General features: G+C 44.2%; 1 protein-coding gene across 1 annotated transcript in view; it reads right to left on the reverse strand.

Annotated features, from left to right (window-relative positions):
- Positions 1–4,201: 4,201 nt before the first annotated feature.
- nphs1 (NPHS1 nephrin) overlaps positions 4,202–18,122 on the reverse strand; it is a 40,491-nt gene continuing 26,570 nt past the window's right edge. The window contains exons 18-30 of the mRNA XM_031905692.1: positions 15,562–15,680; positions 14,590–14,755; positions 13,489–13,645; positions 12,047–12,198; positions 11,846–11,957; positions 10,274–10,455; positions 9,896–9,949; positions 8,116–8,238; positions 7,990–8,014; positions 6,655–6,763; positions 6,455–6,569; positions 5,622–5,725; positions 4,202–5,544 (exon numbers count right to left, since the gene is read on the reverse strand). Of these exons, the coding sequence (XP_031761552.1) occupies positions 5,413–5,544; positions 5,622–5,725; positions 6,455–6,569; positions 6,655–6,763; positions 7,990–8,014; positions 8,116–8,238; positions 9,896–9,949; positions 10,274–10,455; positions 11,846–11,957; positions 12,047–12,198; positions 13,489–13,645; positions 14,590–14,755; positions 15,562–15,680 (1,550 nt within the window). The 3' untranslated portion in view covers positions 4,202–5,412. The remainder of the gene's footprint in view (positions 5,545–5,621; positions 5,726–6,454; positions 6,570–6,654; positions 6,764–7,989; positions 8,015–8,115; positions 8,239–9,895; positions 9,950–10,273; positions 10,456–11,845; positions 11,958–12,046; positions 12,199–13,488; positions 13,646–14,589; positions 14,756–15,561; positions 15,681–18,122) is intronic.

An 18,122-nucleotide genomic window follows, 5' to 3' on the forward strand; every position in this document is an offset into this window, starting at 1 on the left:
TTATTTACAGTATTTGTATTTAAGGGGGGGGGGGTCCGTACTTCCCCATAACCCTGTGTAAATAATAAGAAACAGGATTTGTAATGAGCTTGAATGAGAGGCGGAGTTTGAAGTTTAACCCCCCGCCGCCCGCACTGGGCACGACTAAATGTCACACTTCCACTTCCTCTTCTCCCCGCTGCTTCCCTTTCGTCGTTTACGCTCCGAGCCGCTGCCCCCACCCAAACCTTTCCACTTTCCGCCCGAATGTGACGTTTTGTCCACCGACGGCGCCTCATGATCCCCGGCCGACATGGGGCTTTGATATTTCTCATGTATTTCTCTGTAATTCGTGTATTTTCCACTGATAAGAGCATCACAATGGAAATGAATTAGATCCTTTCAAAGGAGAAGTTAACTCTTAGTATGATGTAGAGAGTAATATGCTGAGACAGTTTGCAATTGGTCTTCATTTTGTATTGTTTGTATTATTTAACCAATTTGCAATTGGTCTTCATTTTGTATTATTTGTATTGTTTAACTTTTGGTTCAGAAGCGTTTCAGCTTTGCGTTTCAACAGCTATCTGGTTGCTAGGGTCCACATTACCTTAGCAACCAGAATGCGAGACAGATACAGTATACGAATAGGAGAGGGGCTGGATAGAAAGATAAGGAATAAAAAGTAACAATAACAATAAAACTGGAGCCTCACAGAGCAATAGGGTTTGGCTGCCGGGGTCAGTGACCCCCATTTGGAAGCTGGAAAGTGTTGCTAGGGTCCAAATTACCTTAGCAACCAGGGAGTGGTTTGGATGAGAGGCTGGTATATGAATAGGGGAGGGGCTGAATAGAAAGCTAAGGAATAAAAAGTAACAATAACAATAAAACTGGAGCCTCACGGAGCAATAGGGTTTGGCTGCCGGGGTCAGTGACCCCCATTTGAAAGCTGCAAAGAGTCTGAAGATAAAAGCAAATAATTCGAAATCTATAAGAAATAAATAATGAAGACCAATTGAAAAGTTGCTTAGACTAGGCCATTCTAGAACATACTGAAAGTTGGACCACCCTTTTAAGGAAGGGGCCCCACAAAGACTGGCCTGAGTGACCAATATGACTTCAATTGGTGAGAATGTAAGGGTTAATCAATGTTGCTAATGCAGGAATAAAAGACTTTTAGTTTGTTTGTTATTCTGTTCCTGTGGGGGAAGGATACTCCCATGTCTCTCCCATTATATACTGATATAGATGTGCAGCAGGACCTTCCTCTGCTGAAGCTGACAATACTGATACGAGAAGTGTCTCCGGGGGCTTATTTGCTCAGTTCTGTCCCTCGGTGTGAAGGGGCCAAAGAACCGAGCAGAGAAGCGTCAGGAGATGCCTCCAGCATCAGTAATGTGACTATGATTCGACTGATTTCAATGTCCAGGGTTCTACACTACATTCAGACTCTAAACAAGTTGCCAATAGGGTTTCCTTACCTTTATCCTACACCCCCACCCCCTAGTATTGGTCTGGGAACCAGTTGGTTTAGAATCAGTAATCCTTTTTTTATGTGCTATTTACCACTGTAGGTAGAACTTCCCCTGTATTAGAGAAATTATTAATTTCCATCCTAAGAGCAGAAGAACCCACTTTTGGTCCCTATTAACTATAGTGCCCACTATTGATCAATAGGAAAGTTGAGGTGTAGGAAGTACATTTGCCCTCTAGATGGCACCAGAGACACGTCGCTGGCAAATAAAATCCTATTGTAAAAAAAAAAGCTCACCTTGCTAATGTTGTTGCCCTTTAACCAAATAAATAAAGTCTTCTTAGGGGTTAAATAGTGGCCACGCCCCTTACAAAAACATGCTGGCCACCGTAGGTGCCAAGAAGCATTAATTCATTGGCTTTCGCCCACTGAAACACAAACTGGGGGGTTTACATAACCCATTTATTGATACTACAGTATCGGTGCCCCCCCCCCGTGTAGATCCAGTGTGCGTTGGGTGCCGTCCAATCAAAGCAGCCCGCTTCCATGTCAGGGATTAGCCCCTGGGGGACTTGTGTCTATGACACAGTCGCTGGGGGTCATTCATCAACACTGGGCAGATTTGCCCGTGGACGGCAACCAATCAAATTGTTGCATTCATTGTTCTACTGATTGGTTGCTATGGGTTACTGCCCATGGGCAACTGTGCCCACTGTTGATAAATGAGCCCCAGTAGTCAGAGTAGGACTGTGTAATCCAGATCCTTACTACTGCCTTCTTACCATTTCTGTGAAATGATCTCCTTATAATACACAAGAGCCACGACTTACCTGTCACTAGGTGCTCAGTGATGTCATTGGTTACTGGTGATGTCACTTGTGTCATGTGACTCTTTGAAACTTGAGTATTATAAGAAATACTGTGCCCCCTGTTATATTAGCAGTTACTACTCAACTCTGTGAACTTCTAATATCCTTATATATTACAGCAGGGGGTGCATTATTCTATAGACCATATTGGTCTGACTTATAGCAAGCAGTATTGTCTCTTTACTGACCCAATGGTCATTTTCTGGATCCTGAAGGAGCATAAAGGGCCACAGGGGCAGAAGATGACTATTCGGGTAAGTGGAGGGGCAATTGCATATCTAATAATGGGTGTATGTTTGACTCCTGAAACAATGTAGTGGAATTAGAGCGTCAGCTTGTTGTTTCAGAAGTCAGAACCAGCAGTGCAGAAAAGGGATAAATACTGCTTTAAACTGCAATTGGATTTCAATATCATTTTTATTCATTTATAATGAATGTATCTGGGGGAAAACTGCAAAGAAGGACATTTTCTTTCTTTGGCCCAAAACAAACTCGGGCAAAGTTCCCCTTTAGTTATGTGAGCGAGGGGATTGGTCGAGCTCTTTGTCTCCTATATTCCTTGGTAGCAGGGACACGTGAATGTGATTGATACAGTGCATCAGATTTGTTTTAAACAATTTCTATATTATATGAATTTCTATATTATTTCATGTTATTCTATTTATTAAAGAATTCTCCTATTTAATTTATACACAGAGGTTTTTTATTGGATTTGATTTTGTTTCTGTTTTGGGTATTGGGAATGTTGTGTCTGTCACAATCCTGTTTCATAAGAAATGTACCGATAACCCAATAAATATGCTTCCTACAGTCATGTCTTACCCTGTTCTTTTCTCGGAGTTATTCTCTACTGTGTGATTTTGGGGTAACAGTCACCCCGCTATAGTTCCAGGGGTACCCAGGGCACAAATAAGCACTCACCCCAAATCCCCCCCTAACTGGCCTTCAGGCTGGGCCCCCTTAGCCCATAACAAGGTTACAGATATATAGAAACATTGGGGTAACAGTCACCCTGCTATAGTTCCAGGGGTACCCAGGGCACAAATAAGCACTCACCCCAAATCCCCCCCTAACTGGCCTTCAGGCTGGGCCCCCTTAGCCCATAACAAGGTTACAGATATATAGAAACATTGGGGTAACAGTCACCCTGCTATAGTTCCAGGGGTACCCAGGGCACAAATAAGCACTCACCCCAAATCTTTTTGTTATAAATTGTATCTTAGTTGGGATCAAGTACAGGTACTGTTTTATTATTACAGAGAAAAGGGAATCATTTAACCATTAAATAAACCCAATAGGGCTGTTCTGCCCCAATAAGGGGTAATTATATCTTAGTTGGGATCAAGTACAGGTACTGTTTTATTATTACAGAGAAAAGGGAATCATTTAACCATTAAATAAACCCAATAGGGCTGTTCTGCCCCAATAAGGGGTAATTATATCTTAGTTGGGATCAAGTACAGGTACTGTTTTATTATTACAGAGAAAAGGGAATCATTTAACCATGAAATAAACCCAATAGGGCTGTTCTGCCCCAATAAGGGGTAATTATATCTTAGTTGGGATCAAGTACAGGTACTGTTTTATTAATACAGAGAAAAGGGAATCATTTAACCATGAAATAAACCCAATAGGGCTGTTCTGCCCCCAATAAGGGGTAATTATATCTTAGTTGGGATCAAGTACAGGTACTGTTTTATTATTACAGAGAAAAGGGAATCATTTAACCATGAAATAAACCCAATAGGGCTGTTCTGCCCCCAATAAGGGGTAATTATATCTTAGTTGGGATCAAGTACAGGTACTGTATATCATGACCTGGATGAATGAAAATCTTCATAGACACCAATGAATCCTCAGACAAATAAGGCGACTTTGGAAATAAATATAAATGAGTTTTTATTAAGCAAACACATAGGCTCAGATTATTCTTATTGACTAGACCAGGGGGTTGGGCAGTTTGTTGGAGGGTATAAATTACCTGTAAGTGTCCGGCTCTGCTCTAAATTTCTGTCACAATTTTATGTCAAGCGGCTGATCTGGATCAGTAGGATGTCAAGTGGTAATGTGTATGGAAAGCGGAAAGGGTCTCCGGGTCACAGATATAATCAGCCCAGTAACGTTACCTGGGTATAAAGGACTAATAATATCCCTGTATGTTCCATAGGAACGAGAGGTTGTGTTTATTCTTATAATATTCTTATTAAACACGTGGCAACTTTGTTTATGATTTTATAAAACCTGTAAAATCATATAAAAAAGGTGATGTCGTTATGCACTCCCCCCCCCCCTATAATTACATCTGTGTTAATTAAAAGATACTTCATGTTTTTCATGAAAATATATAATACAGGGTATTGTGCAGCTTCATCTGCATATTATGCAAATATCTGAGGAATTGACGTTGTGACTATCTATCTGTTATTTTTTAGCCCAATAATAAATATTTGTGCGTTACAGATCTTTTGCTTTTCTCTTTTATGCTTCTAATTATAAAAAATGACAGTTTCCCTTTAGAATTTAGTATCAAAAATAAAGTTGCTGAAAGTGTAATAGAGTTTTCTAAGCCTGAATTCAATAAGGATGGTTTAAGTCTCCAAATATGTCGGGAGATCATTCTTTCTTCATAGCTCAGTGATGTTCCTGATTGCATCTGAGACCCGGAGACCCCCCCACTATACACATCAATTACTTCTCGATATTCTACTGACAGAGGATCAGGAGGGGCACTACTGCCATAAAGCAAGGTGAGACCCTTGTCTCATGTGATGCTTTACCTTGGGAGGCAAAAAGGCAGCCATGTGTAAAGTTCTTAATGCTCCCCTTTTTTGAAAAGGGGAGCATCCTACATGATCTGTCTCCTTCCTCCCCACCCCCACCTGCGTCAGATAGGTGGAAAAAAATGAAATAAATAGCTGTAAGCCTGCCCCCTTTCCAAGGATCAGAGCATTGTGCTGTTGTTTTTGACACTCTTTGGGGGTAATGTAATAGTAGGTGAGAAGTTTCTTACAGGTAGACATATATATATGTCGGGATTCAAAATAAAGGGAAAATGATAAACCCCACCCCCTCGCAGGATTGCAAACAACATCATTATACTAGTTGCCCCCGCCCCCCATACGGAGTCTCGTACACGTCAGACAAGGTCACGTCTGCCTCGTCATAGATTCTTAATCTGCCTGGATCCTGGTATTCTGCCCACGATGCCTCTCTTCCCTGATTGGCCTGCAAAAAATAAAAGAGAATGGTTATGATTGGATGCCTTGCAAGATGGCGGATTTGCAGTGGTCCGAGACACTTACCGTTTCTCTGTTCTGCCATCGGACTCTAGAGGATTGTGGGTAATCTCCTACTTCTTCATACTCGTGGCCTTCGGAAGTCGAATACCAGTCTTCATAGCCGCCCTCTGAAACAACAGATTTGCCCCATCATCCTTTTCCTTGGGTTCATTAGTGGGAACTTATTTATAAGAAAGTAGAGCTTTCTAGAGGACATATGGGCAGCCCTTGAGATATTAGGCTTCATCTTTTAAGGGGATGTAAACCCAACCATAACACTGCCCCACAGCGCCCCCTGGTTTTGCTATAGAAGTTGTCGAAAACCGTAATTCTAGATGCAAGGAAATTCCCCAATGAGAATTCTACTGAGCAACAATGTGAGTGTAAGTGCAAGAGAAGTGACCAATGAGAATGCTGATTCCCAGCACTGTGTCAGGCCCCTTGCTGGTACCTTACATATAGAGATAATGATGGCATTTTCCCGTCATTATATGGCACAGGAATCAGACATGGGGATAAAGTGACAGACTTGTTCAGTGCTGGGAAACTGTGCTTATTGCTCCCAACTCCAATTGCAGGAACAGAGAACAGGGAGCCGGATTTACTCACATCAGCTGGGATTCTCATTGGGGGATTTCTTGCATTTTAATGCAGTTTTATTGGGCAATATTGCTTTAAGAATACAGCCCTGATGTTGCTGGACTACAGCTCCCAGCATGCCTCACCCTTCATTATATGTTACATTATTCTGGGATTTGTAGTCCGGCAACAGCTGAGTAACGTTTGGTTGAGAAGCGCAAACATAGAGAAACATTCCTAAAAGGCAAGAAGAACCTCAATATTCCGGACTAACTCACCTTCCCAACCTCGGATCCCTGATTCTCCTCTCTCTGGAACCTCATATTGAGGGGAAAGCGAAGGTCTGTAATCTCTAACTGGGTAGTAATATATTCCAGATTCTGAAGCGCTGTCCTATAAGAGAGAGATGGAGATGAGCACCGTGTCAAACCTCACAAGCGTTAGTCAACATGATTATCTTGAACCTCGTATATCTTACTTGGTAAAGACTAGAACCTGTCTCGGAACCGCTGTCAATCAGTAGAGTCTTCTTGGCGTGGGTGTTGATGAGCTCCCCGTCTCCGTATTCATTAAGTGCGCGTTGCTGGCTGCGGATACAACCCAACAATGAGAAAGAGTGAGACCTTGCTAAGGATGGAATAGGTGGTGGTGGTGGTACCAGAAGAAGGTTGGAATTAGAGGGTGCAGTCATGGACTCAATAGACAAAGGAAGACGTTTAGTAAAGGGAGAATATTAGAACAGTAATGAATGAAGGAAAAAAGGTTAAACATCAGGTACCGTATATACTCAAGTATAAGCCGAGTTTTCCAGCACTCAAAATGTGCTAAAAAAGGAAACCTCGGCTTATACTCGAGGCATTACTTGTCCTCCTGGAAACTCCAAACTTACATCGCACCCCCTAGCCCGAACCATGGGCGAGCGCCGCACGCCCATGGTTCATGTGCGTGTGTTTATATTTATGCACTTAGCCGTTTGAGATATCTTTGGGAACATGATCGCAATTCCCTGAGCAGAAAAATGTTTTTATTTCACGCATTCTTACGTGCAGCGCAACCTTCACTCAAGCTCGCCCAATGGATGTGCAGGTACGACACGCCCACGGTTCATGCTAGGGCCGTGCTAGGGGGTGCAGGTATACAGCTGCCAAGTAGGACTTCTCTACTGCATTGAATGGCTACAGTCTGAGTGACTTCTCATTGGCTGGAGTTTATCCCCCTACTCAAGAGGCACTATATAGGTGCTATACTTCCCTACCGCTAACCTGTATGTATGTGCACATAGGGTGACATCAAGCAGTATGTGGCCCAGGATTGGGGGACAAATTCCCCCAAATCACCCAGCATTCCCTATTAATGGCAACCACATGAAAGAGCCAGTGTGCTTAAGTATTTGGCCCCCAGTCCATGGAACTTAACAATACCCATGCAACCAAGTGCCCTAAACTTTTTAATATGTTATGATTTATTTTCTGTAGTTTTTGGGTTATTTGCCTTCTTCTTCTGACTTTATCCAGCTTTAAAATCCTTAAGGGTCACTGACCCGGGCAGCTAAAAACAATATTGTTCTCTGAGCTTCCAACTTTATTGTTATCATTACTTTATATTACTTATCTGTCTAACCAAGCCCTATCCTATATATATATCCCTAGGCTTATACTCGGGTCAATACGTTTTTCCAGTTTTCTTAGGTAAAATTAGGTACCTCGGCTTATATTCGGATCGGCTTATACTCGAGTATATACGGTAGTTGGTTCAGAACCTACAGTACAAGAACTGGATAAAGTAGAACTTTCCTTTTCTCTTCGGACCTCACCTCTCATCCTTCTTCACACCTTCTCCTGTGAGACATACAATATTCATCAATACTCCAGAACTAGTCTAGATCTTAGTTATTAGCCACAGCATTCTAGGTTTCATGTCAATATGGGTTTTCATTTACCTCCTTGGGACTTGTCTCTGCTTCTTTTCACGAGGCACCCAATAAAAGCCGCATTGGAGACCAGAAGGAGGGCACCTCCGGCACACACAGCTGCTAATATGTATGGTGGCCACTCAAGGGCTTCTGGGTAAAAAAGTTTAAAAAAAAAAAAAAAGGATTATTTAACTCTGATATACCAAGCAGTGATTTTAGCCAGGTCCAGTAGATTCTAATTTTGCCATCCGGAATTTGGAAAAGTAAATATACTTGAACCCCCCAATATTACTCCATACCAAAAAATGTCAAACCAAATGATCTTACTATGTAGAAGAACCATCTTTAGTGGTGTGCAGGGCACAAAAGACTCATTATCTGTGTCAAATAAAAGCGACCATCTTGTGGTCCTTCACCTCTTGTTGAGGTAGACCTTCCAGCAGCCCCAGACAGACTTTGGTTGTCAGTGGGTGGTCGGTGTTGTACTTCAATAACAACTCAAGGGTAACAGGCTGTGAAACTCTTAGAATAAATGTTACTGTCTCCATCTTTTCCTACTGTCCCCATCTTGTCCTACTGTCTTACCATATTGTCCTACTGTCCCCATCTTGTCCTACTGTCTTACCATCTTGTCCTACTGTCCCCATCTTGTCCTACTGTCTCCATCTTGCCCTACTGTCACCATCTTGTCCTACTGTCCCCATCTTGTCCTACTGTCCCCATCTTGTCCTACTGTCCCCATCTTGTCCTACTGTCCCCATCTTGTCCTACTGTCTCCATCTTGCTCTACTGTCCCCATCTTGCCCTACTGTCTCCATCTTGCCCTACTGTCCCCATCTTGTCCTACTGTCCCCATCTTGCCCTACTGTCTCCATCTTGCCCTACTGTCACCATCTTGTCCTACTGTCTCCATCTTGTCCTACTGTTCCCATTTTGTCCTACTGTCCCCATCTTGTCCTACTGTCTCCATCTTGTCCTACTGTCTCCATCTTGTCCTACTGTCTCCATCTTGCCCTACTGTCTCCATCTTGCCCTACTGTCTCCATCTTGCCCTACTGTTCACCATCATGCCCTTCTTTCTCCACCTTATCCTACTGTCTCCATCTTTCTCTACTATCTCCATCTTACCCTACAATCTCCATCTTACCCTACTCTCTCCATCTTTCCCTACTCTCTCCATCTTTCCCTACTCTCTCCATCTTTCCCTACTCTCTCCATCTTTCCCTACTCTCTCCATCTTTCTCTACTCTCTCCACCTTACCCTACTATCTCCATCTTGCCCTATTATTACTCTCTTGTGCTACTGTTACCATCCTTTTTTTTATGATTACTACCTTCCATTCTACTGCTGTCTTGCCCTACTGTCACAGTTTGGAACTAGGGTCTCCATCTTGCCATATTGTCTCCACCTTGCCCTTCTATCTCCATCTGTCTCTACTGTCTCCATCTTGCCCTACTCTCTCCATCTTACCCTACTATCTCCATCTTTCCCTACTATATCTATCTTGCCCTACTATTACTCTCTTGTGCTACCGTTACCATCTTTTTATACTATTACTACCTTCTATACTACTGCTATCTTGCCCTACTGTCACAGTTTGTGCCTACTGTCACCATGTTGCTCCCCTGCCATTTTGCCATAAAGCCGTATTGCCATTCTATCTCTGACTCTGCTGTCCCTCACACTTTCTACTTATAATTGCTGCAGGTATGTGTGGAGCTCAGATCAGTTGCCTATAAATTCCCACTCTCCACCCCCCCCCCCCCCCCCCACATTTTGCCCATAGGAGCATCTCCTGTATCTCACCTGCTGTGGGTGCACGGGTTGGCTGCTGAGTAGGTACCGGAAGCAACGTCGTCTCTAAAGAAGAGAATATCAGAGATATATTCTATATTGAGCCACTACTCATCGCTGCTCATCAATTACTCCTGATCATAATAAAGATTTGTGCCATTGGGCTGAACATTCATCATATACTCTACAAATCAAATCTATTTGTCTGACGACTATTTTTACTGGACCTACTGAACCTGATTAAGTGACCGCATTCCATTAACCCTTACGCCATCATATTATGATATTCCCATAGCAAAATATAACAAGATTTTTTTTCAAAAAAATTCACATTTTCCATACAATATGTGTAAGGGGGTTGTGGAGCTTTATACGCAGAAACCCTATTACCTTTTGTGGTGACACTAACCACCGCCCCCTGGTCTGCGTAGTCGCTTTCCCCCAAGGCATTGATAGCATTGACTGAGAAGTTGTAGGCGGTGCTTCCTTTCAGGCCTGTGATGGTGAATACGGTTTCCTGGGGTGGGAATACATCTACATACATGTGGCTGTCGGTGCCGGGCCAGCGGTACCTGAAAAAGAATGACTTTCCATCATTTCTCTTCATTTCTTTCCTTTTATTGCTCTTTATTCTGACTTTATATTAGTCTAATGAAGATTTTACGTGTTAGTAGCGCATATTACAATTTCAGTCAGCATAAACTTCCATTATATATCGGCTGCCTGGCTACAACCTTTGTTATTCCCCCTCACAGACCTCTGGAAGGCTTATACCGTATTTTTCGGACCATAAGACGCACCGGACCATAAGACGCACCAATTTTTTGGGAAGGGAAATGAAGAAAAAAAGATTCTGAAACAAAGTGTCCTAAAATATTTTATGTGCATTAAAACCCAACCTGTACCAGCAGCACCCAACATATTGCCCCCCACCTGTACCAGCAGCACCCAACATATTGCCCCCCACCTGTACCAGCAGCACCCAACATATTGCCCCCCACCTGTACCAGCAGCACCCAACATATTGCCCCCCACCTGTACCAGCAGCACCCAACATATTGCCCCCCACCTGTACCAGCAGCACCCAACATATTTCACCCACCTGTACCAGCAGCACCCAACATATTTCACCCAACATATTGCCCCCATCTGTACCAGCATATAGCCTACCGATATACTTTAAAAAAATGTTTTTACTTGCCCATGTGGTCTCCGCAGGGCCCTCCTCTATTTACCGGCGCTTAGCTCTGGCGCATGCACAATGACGCGCATGCGTATGGGCATGCGCGTCATTGTGCATGCGCACAGCGCCATAGCTAAGCGCCGGCAAATAGAGGAGGGACCTGCGGAGACCACATGGGCAAGTAAAAACATTTTTTTAAAGTATATCGGTAGGCTATATTCGGACCATAAGACGCAGGGACTTTTCCCCCCCACTTCTGGGGGAAAAAAAGTGCGTCTTATGGTCCGAAAAATACGGTAATCTCTTTACAAGGAGCCAACCAGGGCCCATAGTGTAGAACTACTTTCAGCTAACCTATTGTTTCTCCTACTCCCATGTAACTGGAGGAGTCCCAAGCCGGACTTGGATTTCTTACTATTGAGTGCTATTCTGATACCTACTGGGAGCTGCTATCTTGCTCCCTTCCCATTGTTCTGCTGATCGGCTGCTGGGGGTGAGGGGGGGGGGATATCACTCTAACTTGCAGCGCAGCAGTAAAGTGTGCCTGAGTCTGAGCTTTCAGTCAGCGCTACACATTAGAACTGCTTTCAGCTAACCTATTGTTTCTCCTACTCCCATGTAACTGGAGGAGTCCCAAGCCGGACTTGGATTTCTTACTATTGAGTGCTATTCTGATACCTACTGGGAGCTGCTATCTTGCTCCCTTCCCATTGTTCTGCTGATCGACTGCTGGGGGTGAGGGGGGGGGGGATATCACTCCAACTTATTATCTCACTCACCTGACTCGAAATTTTTGCTCCGCCCCTCCATCAAATCCAGCACTCCATTGTAGCGTCACCGAGTTGTGAGTGAAACCGATGACTCTCAGACCTGAAGGAGGGTCAGGACGGCCTGACAGACGGAGACACAAGGACAATCCAGATAACTATGAAAGGGCAGCCATAACTGTAGCCAAATATTTATTATATATATTGACTTACTGGTGCTGACAAGCTGAATGGTGAAACTGTCGACCCCCAGGGTGTTCGTGGCCGTACACGTGAAGAGGGCGTAGTCCTTCACTGCGCTCACATTGGAAATGACCAGCGTGCTGGTGTGAACTGACAGCTCATGAAATGTCTTCTCTGAGTACCTAAGTGTGTAACAAGGGGTTAAATATATAAAATATTTACAGAGAACATGGCAGTAGCTAGAAGTAATTATAAATATACAGAGAAGGAATGTTCTGGGCACACAATAAGCTGTACCCCCATACTGTACTGTCTAAGGGAAACACTATGGCACCTCCTACCCATATGTATAAATACAAATATACAGAGAAGGAATGTTCTGGGCACACAATAAGCTGTACCCCCATACTGTACTGTCTAAGGGAAACACTATGGCACCTCCTACCCATATGTATAAATACAAATATACAGAGAAGGAATGTTCTGGGCACACAATAAGCTGTACCCTCATACTGTACTGTCTAAGGGAAACACTATGGCACCTCCTACCCATATGTATAAATACAAATATACAGAGAAGGAATGTTCTGGGCACACAATAAGCTGTACCCCCATACTGTACTGTCTAAGGGAAACACTATGGCACCCCCTACCCATATGTATAAATACAAATATACAGAGAAGGAATGTTCTGGGCACACAATAAGCTGTACCCCCATACTGTACTGTCTAAGGGAAACACTATGGCACCCCCTACCCATATGTATAAATACAAATATACAGAGAAGGAATGTTCTGGGCACACAATAAGCTGTACCCCCATACTGTACTGTCTAAGGGAAACACTATGGCACCCCCTACCCATATGTATAAATACAAATATACAGAGAAGGAATGTTCTGGGCACACAATAAGCTGTACCCCCATACTGTACTGTCTAAGGGAAACACTATGGCACCCCCTACCCATATGTATAAATATAAATATACAGAGAAGGAATGTTCTGGGCACACAATAAGCTGTACCCCCATACTGTACTGTCTAAGGGAAACACTATGGCACCTCCTACCCATATGTATAAATACAAATATACAGAGAAGGAATGTTCTGGGCACACAATAAGCTGTACCCCCATACTGTACTGTCTAAGGGAAACACTATGGCACCCCCTACCCATATGTATAAATACAAATATACAGAGAAGGAATGTTCTGGGCATACAATAAGCTGTACCCCCATACTGTACTGTCTAAGGGAAACACTATGGCACCCCCTACCCATATGTATAAATACAAATATACAGAGAAGGAATGTTCTGGGCACACAATAAGCTGTACCCCCATACTGTACTGTCTAAGGGAAACACTATGGCACCTCCTGACCCTAAGTATAAATATTTTTGTCAGCTCATAAACATAATGCTACAATGTAGCCTATCGAAGAGAAATAGACTGCTCTGGTACTAAAATTACCTGGGATCTTTGAGATCCAGAGATACCCCATTCTTAGCCCAGCTAAACGCCACACTCGGGATTCCCTCAGCTTTACACACCAAGGCTGCCACGCTCTTCCCATCACCAGGAACTGCCACTTTGCTCAAGTGCACCCCCTTGTGTATATCAGGCTTAACTACAAGAATGAATCAGAAAGAGATGAAGGGTTTAAATATATTACTTAGTACTTTGACATTATTATTAACATTATTAACATTTATTTATAAAACGCCAACATATTCCGCAGCGCTGTACAATAAGTGGGTTACATACATTGGACATACAGAGTAACATATAAAGCAATCAATAACCGATACAAGAGGTGAAGAGAGCCCTGCCCTAAAGAGCTTACAATCTACATGCACTGGTTTAACTGTTTACTAATTTTGAAAAACATCTAAAGATGGCCGAACTTGCGCAGGTCAATGTGGCCCATTTGGAGCTAATACCTTCCCAGGTAGTGAATGAACGTCCACCTTATGGGCCACAGGTTCCTCCCTGTTCCATTTGTTCAATAGACCCTACATGTAATGCAACATTTCACCTTTAGGTGGCAGCACTAGATAGGTGTCTAATATCTCATCCCAATAATTAACTTCTGTTATGTTTCTGCTTTTGCAGCTGGGCATAATTACATTTATTTAATATAGGAAAGGCCTAATATTGAATGTTGACATAAAAGTTCAATCCCTGTTCCGGAGTCAGAAGGAATAATAAATATCTATGTCTCCAGTTTCTCACTTGTAAAACAAAGATATTTCTATTAACTTGATATTTATAGGTCTGACTCCAGCATCGTACTGGGCCACCGGGACACCGGGAAAAATCCCGGTGGGCGCCGGAAGCCCAGAACCCACCCTTGCCGGTGCTCCCCCTCCCGACCGCTCCTCCCCTGACACGTCAAATTTACACGCTCGGAGGAGGACAACGGGTGGGGGGCCTGCGAGGGGGATTAGGGGGGCCCCTGCGGGGGGGGGTTAAGGGACGCGCCTGGCTGGGGGCACCTGCAGGGCCCCTGGGACAGGAGCCCCGGTGGGCCCTTCACCCCCAGTCCAACCCTGAGTGATTCCTATCCCGTACATCGGACAATCAGACGAGCATCAGCCTTGATGGAGGGGGGGATCCCGTTATCCACGGTGCACTCGTAGCGGCCGGCGTCCGTTCTCTTGGCTTCCCGGATAACCAGGCGTCCAATGACTCCATCCACTTTGCGTTCCAAGGCAGAGAGGTCTCGCTCCTCATCACCCTACGTGGAGAAAAGCATTATGGGAATCGATTTAGCTAGAGAGTTTCAACATATCAAGAGAAGACATGAAAATGATTCAAAGGGGCAGTTCCCCTTTAAATTTACTAGGATGTAGACATTGATATTCTGAGGCAATTCGCAACTGGGGGTGGGGTGCAGCGGCGTGGGAACCTGCAGGGCCCCTGGGAGGGGAGCCCCGGTGGGCCCTTCACCCCCCAGTCTGACCCTGACAATATTAATACATTTGTGAGCACACAGAGCAATAGGTTTTGGCTATCGGGTTCAGTGACCCCCCCATTTGAAAGGTGGAAAAATGTAGAAGTGGAAGGCAAATAGCTTGAAAACTATAAAATAAATAAATAATGAGGACCAACTGCAAAGTTGCTAGGAATAGGACATTCTATAACGTACTGAAAGTTAATGTAAAGGTGAACCCACCCCTAAAGGACAAGGAAAGCCCAGAAATGTGAAGGGTGCCATTTTGCAAAGCAACCTCTTCCTGCACCCAATCAGCAGACAGTGGGAGGGCTCATTTACCAAACAGCGCTTGGGGCAAAGTGATACATTCGGAGGCAGATTATCGGGTTTCTAACCTACAATGTATCACTTTTTCCCAGTGTTCCGGCACCATTTTGGGGGCTGCACCAATGCAATGGACAGGTGGTATTACAGGTACCATCCAGATATGCGCCATTTTGTATCCATTGTAGCGCTTTGCACTCGCATTGGTAAAAGAGCCCCTTTAACTGGAAACCAACATAAGGTCTAATGGTAATGATCACAGAGCAATATAAACGGATCCAGACCAGCCATCTCCACTGGAACATTGAGTCTGTCGCTGGATTCGCATCTGCCGTGCAAGCGATCTCTGCGTCTGAACCGAGATCCACCTCTGTGTCCCCAAGGCTTCGAATGGTGGGAGAATCTAAGAAAAGAAATATAGAACTATTTATGGCACAGTGGCACAGATCCTATCTGATCCCCCCATTGTAAGCAGCAGTCCTGCCCTGCTTTATGGCTGAGATTCTAGCTATCTGTATAACAGAGCATTCTGTCACAGTGGCACAGATCCTATCTGATCCCCCCATTGTAAGCAGCAGTCCTGCCCTGCTTTATGGCTGAGATTCTAGCTATCTGTATAACAGAGCATTCTGTCACAGTGGCACAGATCCTATCTGATCCCTCATTGTAAGCCACACCCTCGTGCTGAGTGGAGGTGCTGTGAGGTGAACTTTCCCCAGGCCCTGTAAGGGTCTGGGGGGCTGTTTGTTTCCCGGTTTGGGGCTTAAAAAGAAAAACAAAAAAACTGATTTCTTTATTGTCGTGGAAAATGAAAAGAAGATTTTCTCTTCGTGTGAGGAATGAAAAGAAAACTGTTGTTTCTGGAAGGAAAGGCTCAAGCCAGAAAATGGCGGCAGAAAGTGAAGTAAGTAAAGCTAAGCCCAAGAGAAAGAAGGTGGGAGGAAGGGAAGATAGTGGAAGCAGCATGGAGGAGGAGGATATGAATGAATCCTTTTCACAAACAATATCAGAAGATTTGGAAAGAACTCCAGTTTTGTTGCCTGATGAGCCTGACCCACAAACAAGCATGTCCCCCCCCCTGAGTATGCCTCCCATCCCTATGTCTGGCTCTGAAACCCCTCAAAGTGCCACCAATAGTCAGTTGTGTGAGACCCCTGCGCAATTCTCCTCCAGTAACCTGTTGGGGGGTGACAGTGTGGAACCTGAGACCCCCGGGAGGAGCGGGGAGTTTGGTGCAAGTAAAGTAATGGCAGCTGGGAGAGCAGAGAGATCCAGCAATGTGCCTGCGGGGCCTGTCTGTGTGGAGCTAAAGCATCGGGAGGCTAGCAGTGCATGCTGGGAGTTGTGTCCTGCGGAGGGCACGCATAATGCTGATGCGGCTGCTGAAAATGCTGCTAATTGCGCCTGTGAGAATGTGGCTATGGCGGTGGCAGAGGGGGCTTTGGACTGTGCAGAGGAGCCTGGAGTGGAGGTGGGGGAAGGGGGCTTTGGGCAGGTGAGCAAGGACTGTGTTACTGCTGGGAATCCAACTGCTACTAAAGCTAAAATGTCTTATTCTGCTGCTGTGGCTTCTACTGGTGGGGCCGCTATTCCTGCTGATCCACTCACTGCTACTGACTCACTTTCTGCTGCTGATAATAATGTTATTTCTACTGATTTAAAGACTGTTTGTGCTGCTGCTAAAGAGACATTTTCAGCCTGTATAGAGACTGTTACTACTGTGAGTAAAGAGACTGATACTAATTGTGCTAACGAGGCACTTGCTGCTGGAGAGAATCCTGACCCTATGGTGATTGCTAAAGCTCTAAGGACTGTGAACTTTCTTAAAGACAAAAAGAGAGCTTTGGAGAGGGATATTGAGAGGGGGATTGCTAACATTAAGTTTGCTAAAGGGGAAGCTAGAGCTTTAGGAATAAGAAAGCTTGCTATAATAAATAAAGAGTTGGAGGAGGCTGATGGGGAAATTGAGCAAACTATGCTGTTAATTAAACCCTGGGAAGAGGTGTTTAAAAACAGAACTCGTTTTGATGAAATGCAACAGGCTGGTAAAGGGGGGAAATCATTTGAAGCAATGTATATGGATTTTGTGCTTAGGGGGGAGGAGGAGGGAACAGGGAAAGGGCAATCTGCTGTTGTGTCTGTACCTAAACCCTCTGATGTCCCCTCTGTTTCTAACCCCCCTACCTCTAATCCCTCTACCTCTAATCCCCCTACCTCTAACCCCCCTACCTCCAACCCTTCTAACCCCATTGTTTCTGCAAATTCTGTGGATAATGGGAATAATATGCTGGTAACTCCTGATAATGTTTTGGGTAAAGCAAATAAAGTGGCAAATCCTACTAAGTCAATGGAAATGTCAAATGCAGGGGGAGAGGATCAAGGAAGTAAAGGGTTTTGGGAAAAAAGAAGATTTTTTGCAAGGCAACAAGAGACTCTTTTTGATGGGCCTGTGTTTAAAAGGATAAATGTAGTTAAGATTAAATGGGATGGGGAGAAGGAAAAGATGCCAGGCAGTAGGTATATCTGCAAGAATTTGATAAAGGAGTCAATGGGTTTTACACCTTCTGATGTTAATGCCTTTATAACAGTGTCCGATGTGGAATTTGAAGTAAGTTTTAAATTACCACAAGGTTTGGATAGATTTTGGAGTCTCTATCAGGAGAAGGGAAGATCCCCAGAGTGGGAAGGTTTCAGGGCCATACCTGTTTCAAAGCCAGAAGTTAAGAACGTCACTGTCATTTTTAAAAATGAATCAATTCCCCCGGAAGATGTTTTGGTCTGGCTTAAGCGCCAATGTAAGGTCCTGGCGCCACTGACAAGGTTATATAATGAGGAGGGTTTCTGG

This window comes from Xenopus tropicalis, chromosome 7 (assembly GCF_000004195.4).
Source record: "Xenopus tropicalis strain Nigerian chromosome 7, UCB_Xtro_10.0, whole genome shotgun sequence".
NCBI classification, from domain to species: domain Eukaryota; kingdom Metazoa; phylum Chordata; class Amphibia; order Anura; family Pipidae; genus Xenopus; species Xenopus tropicalis.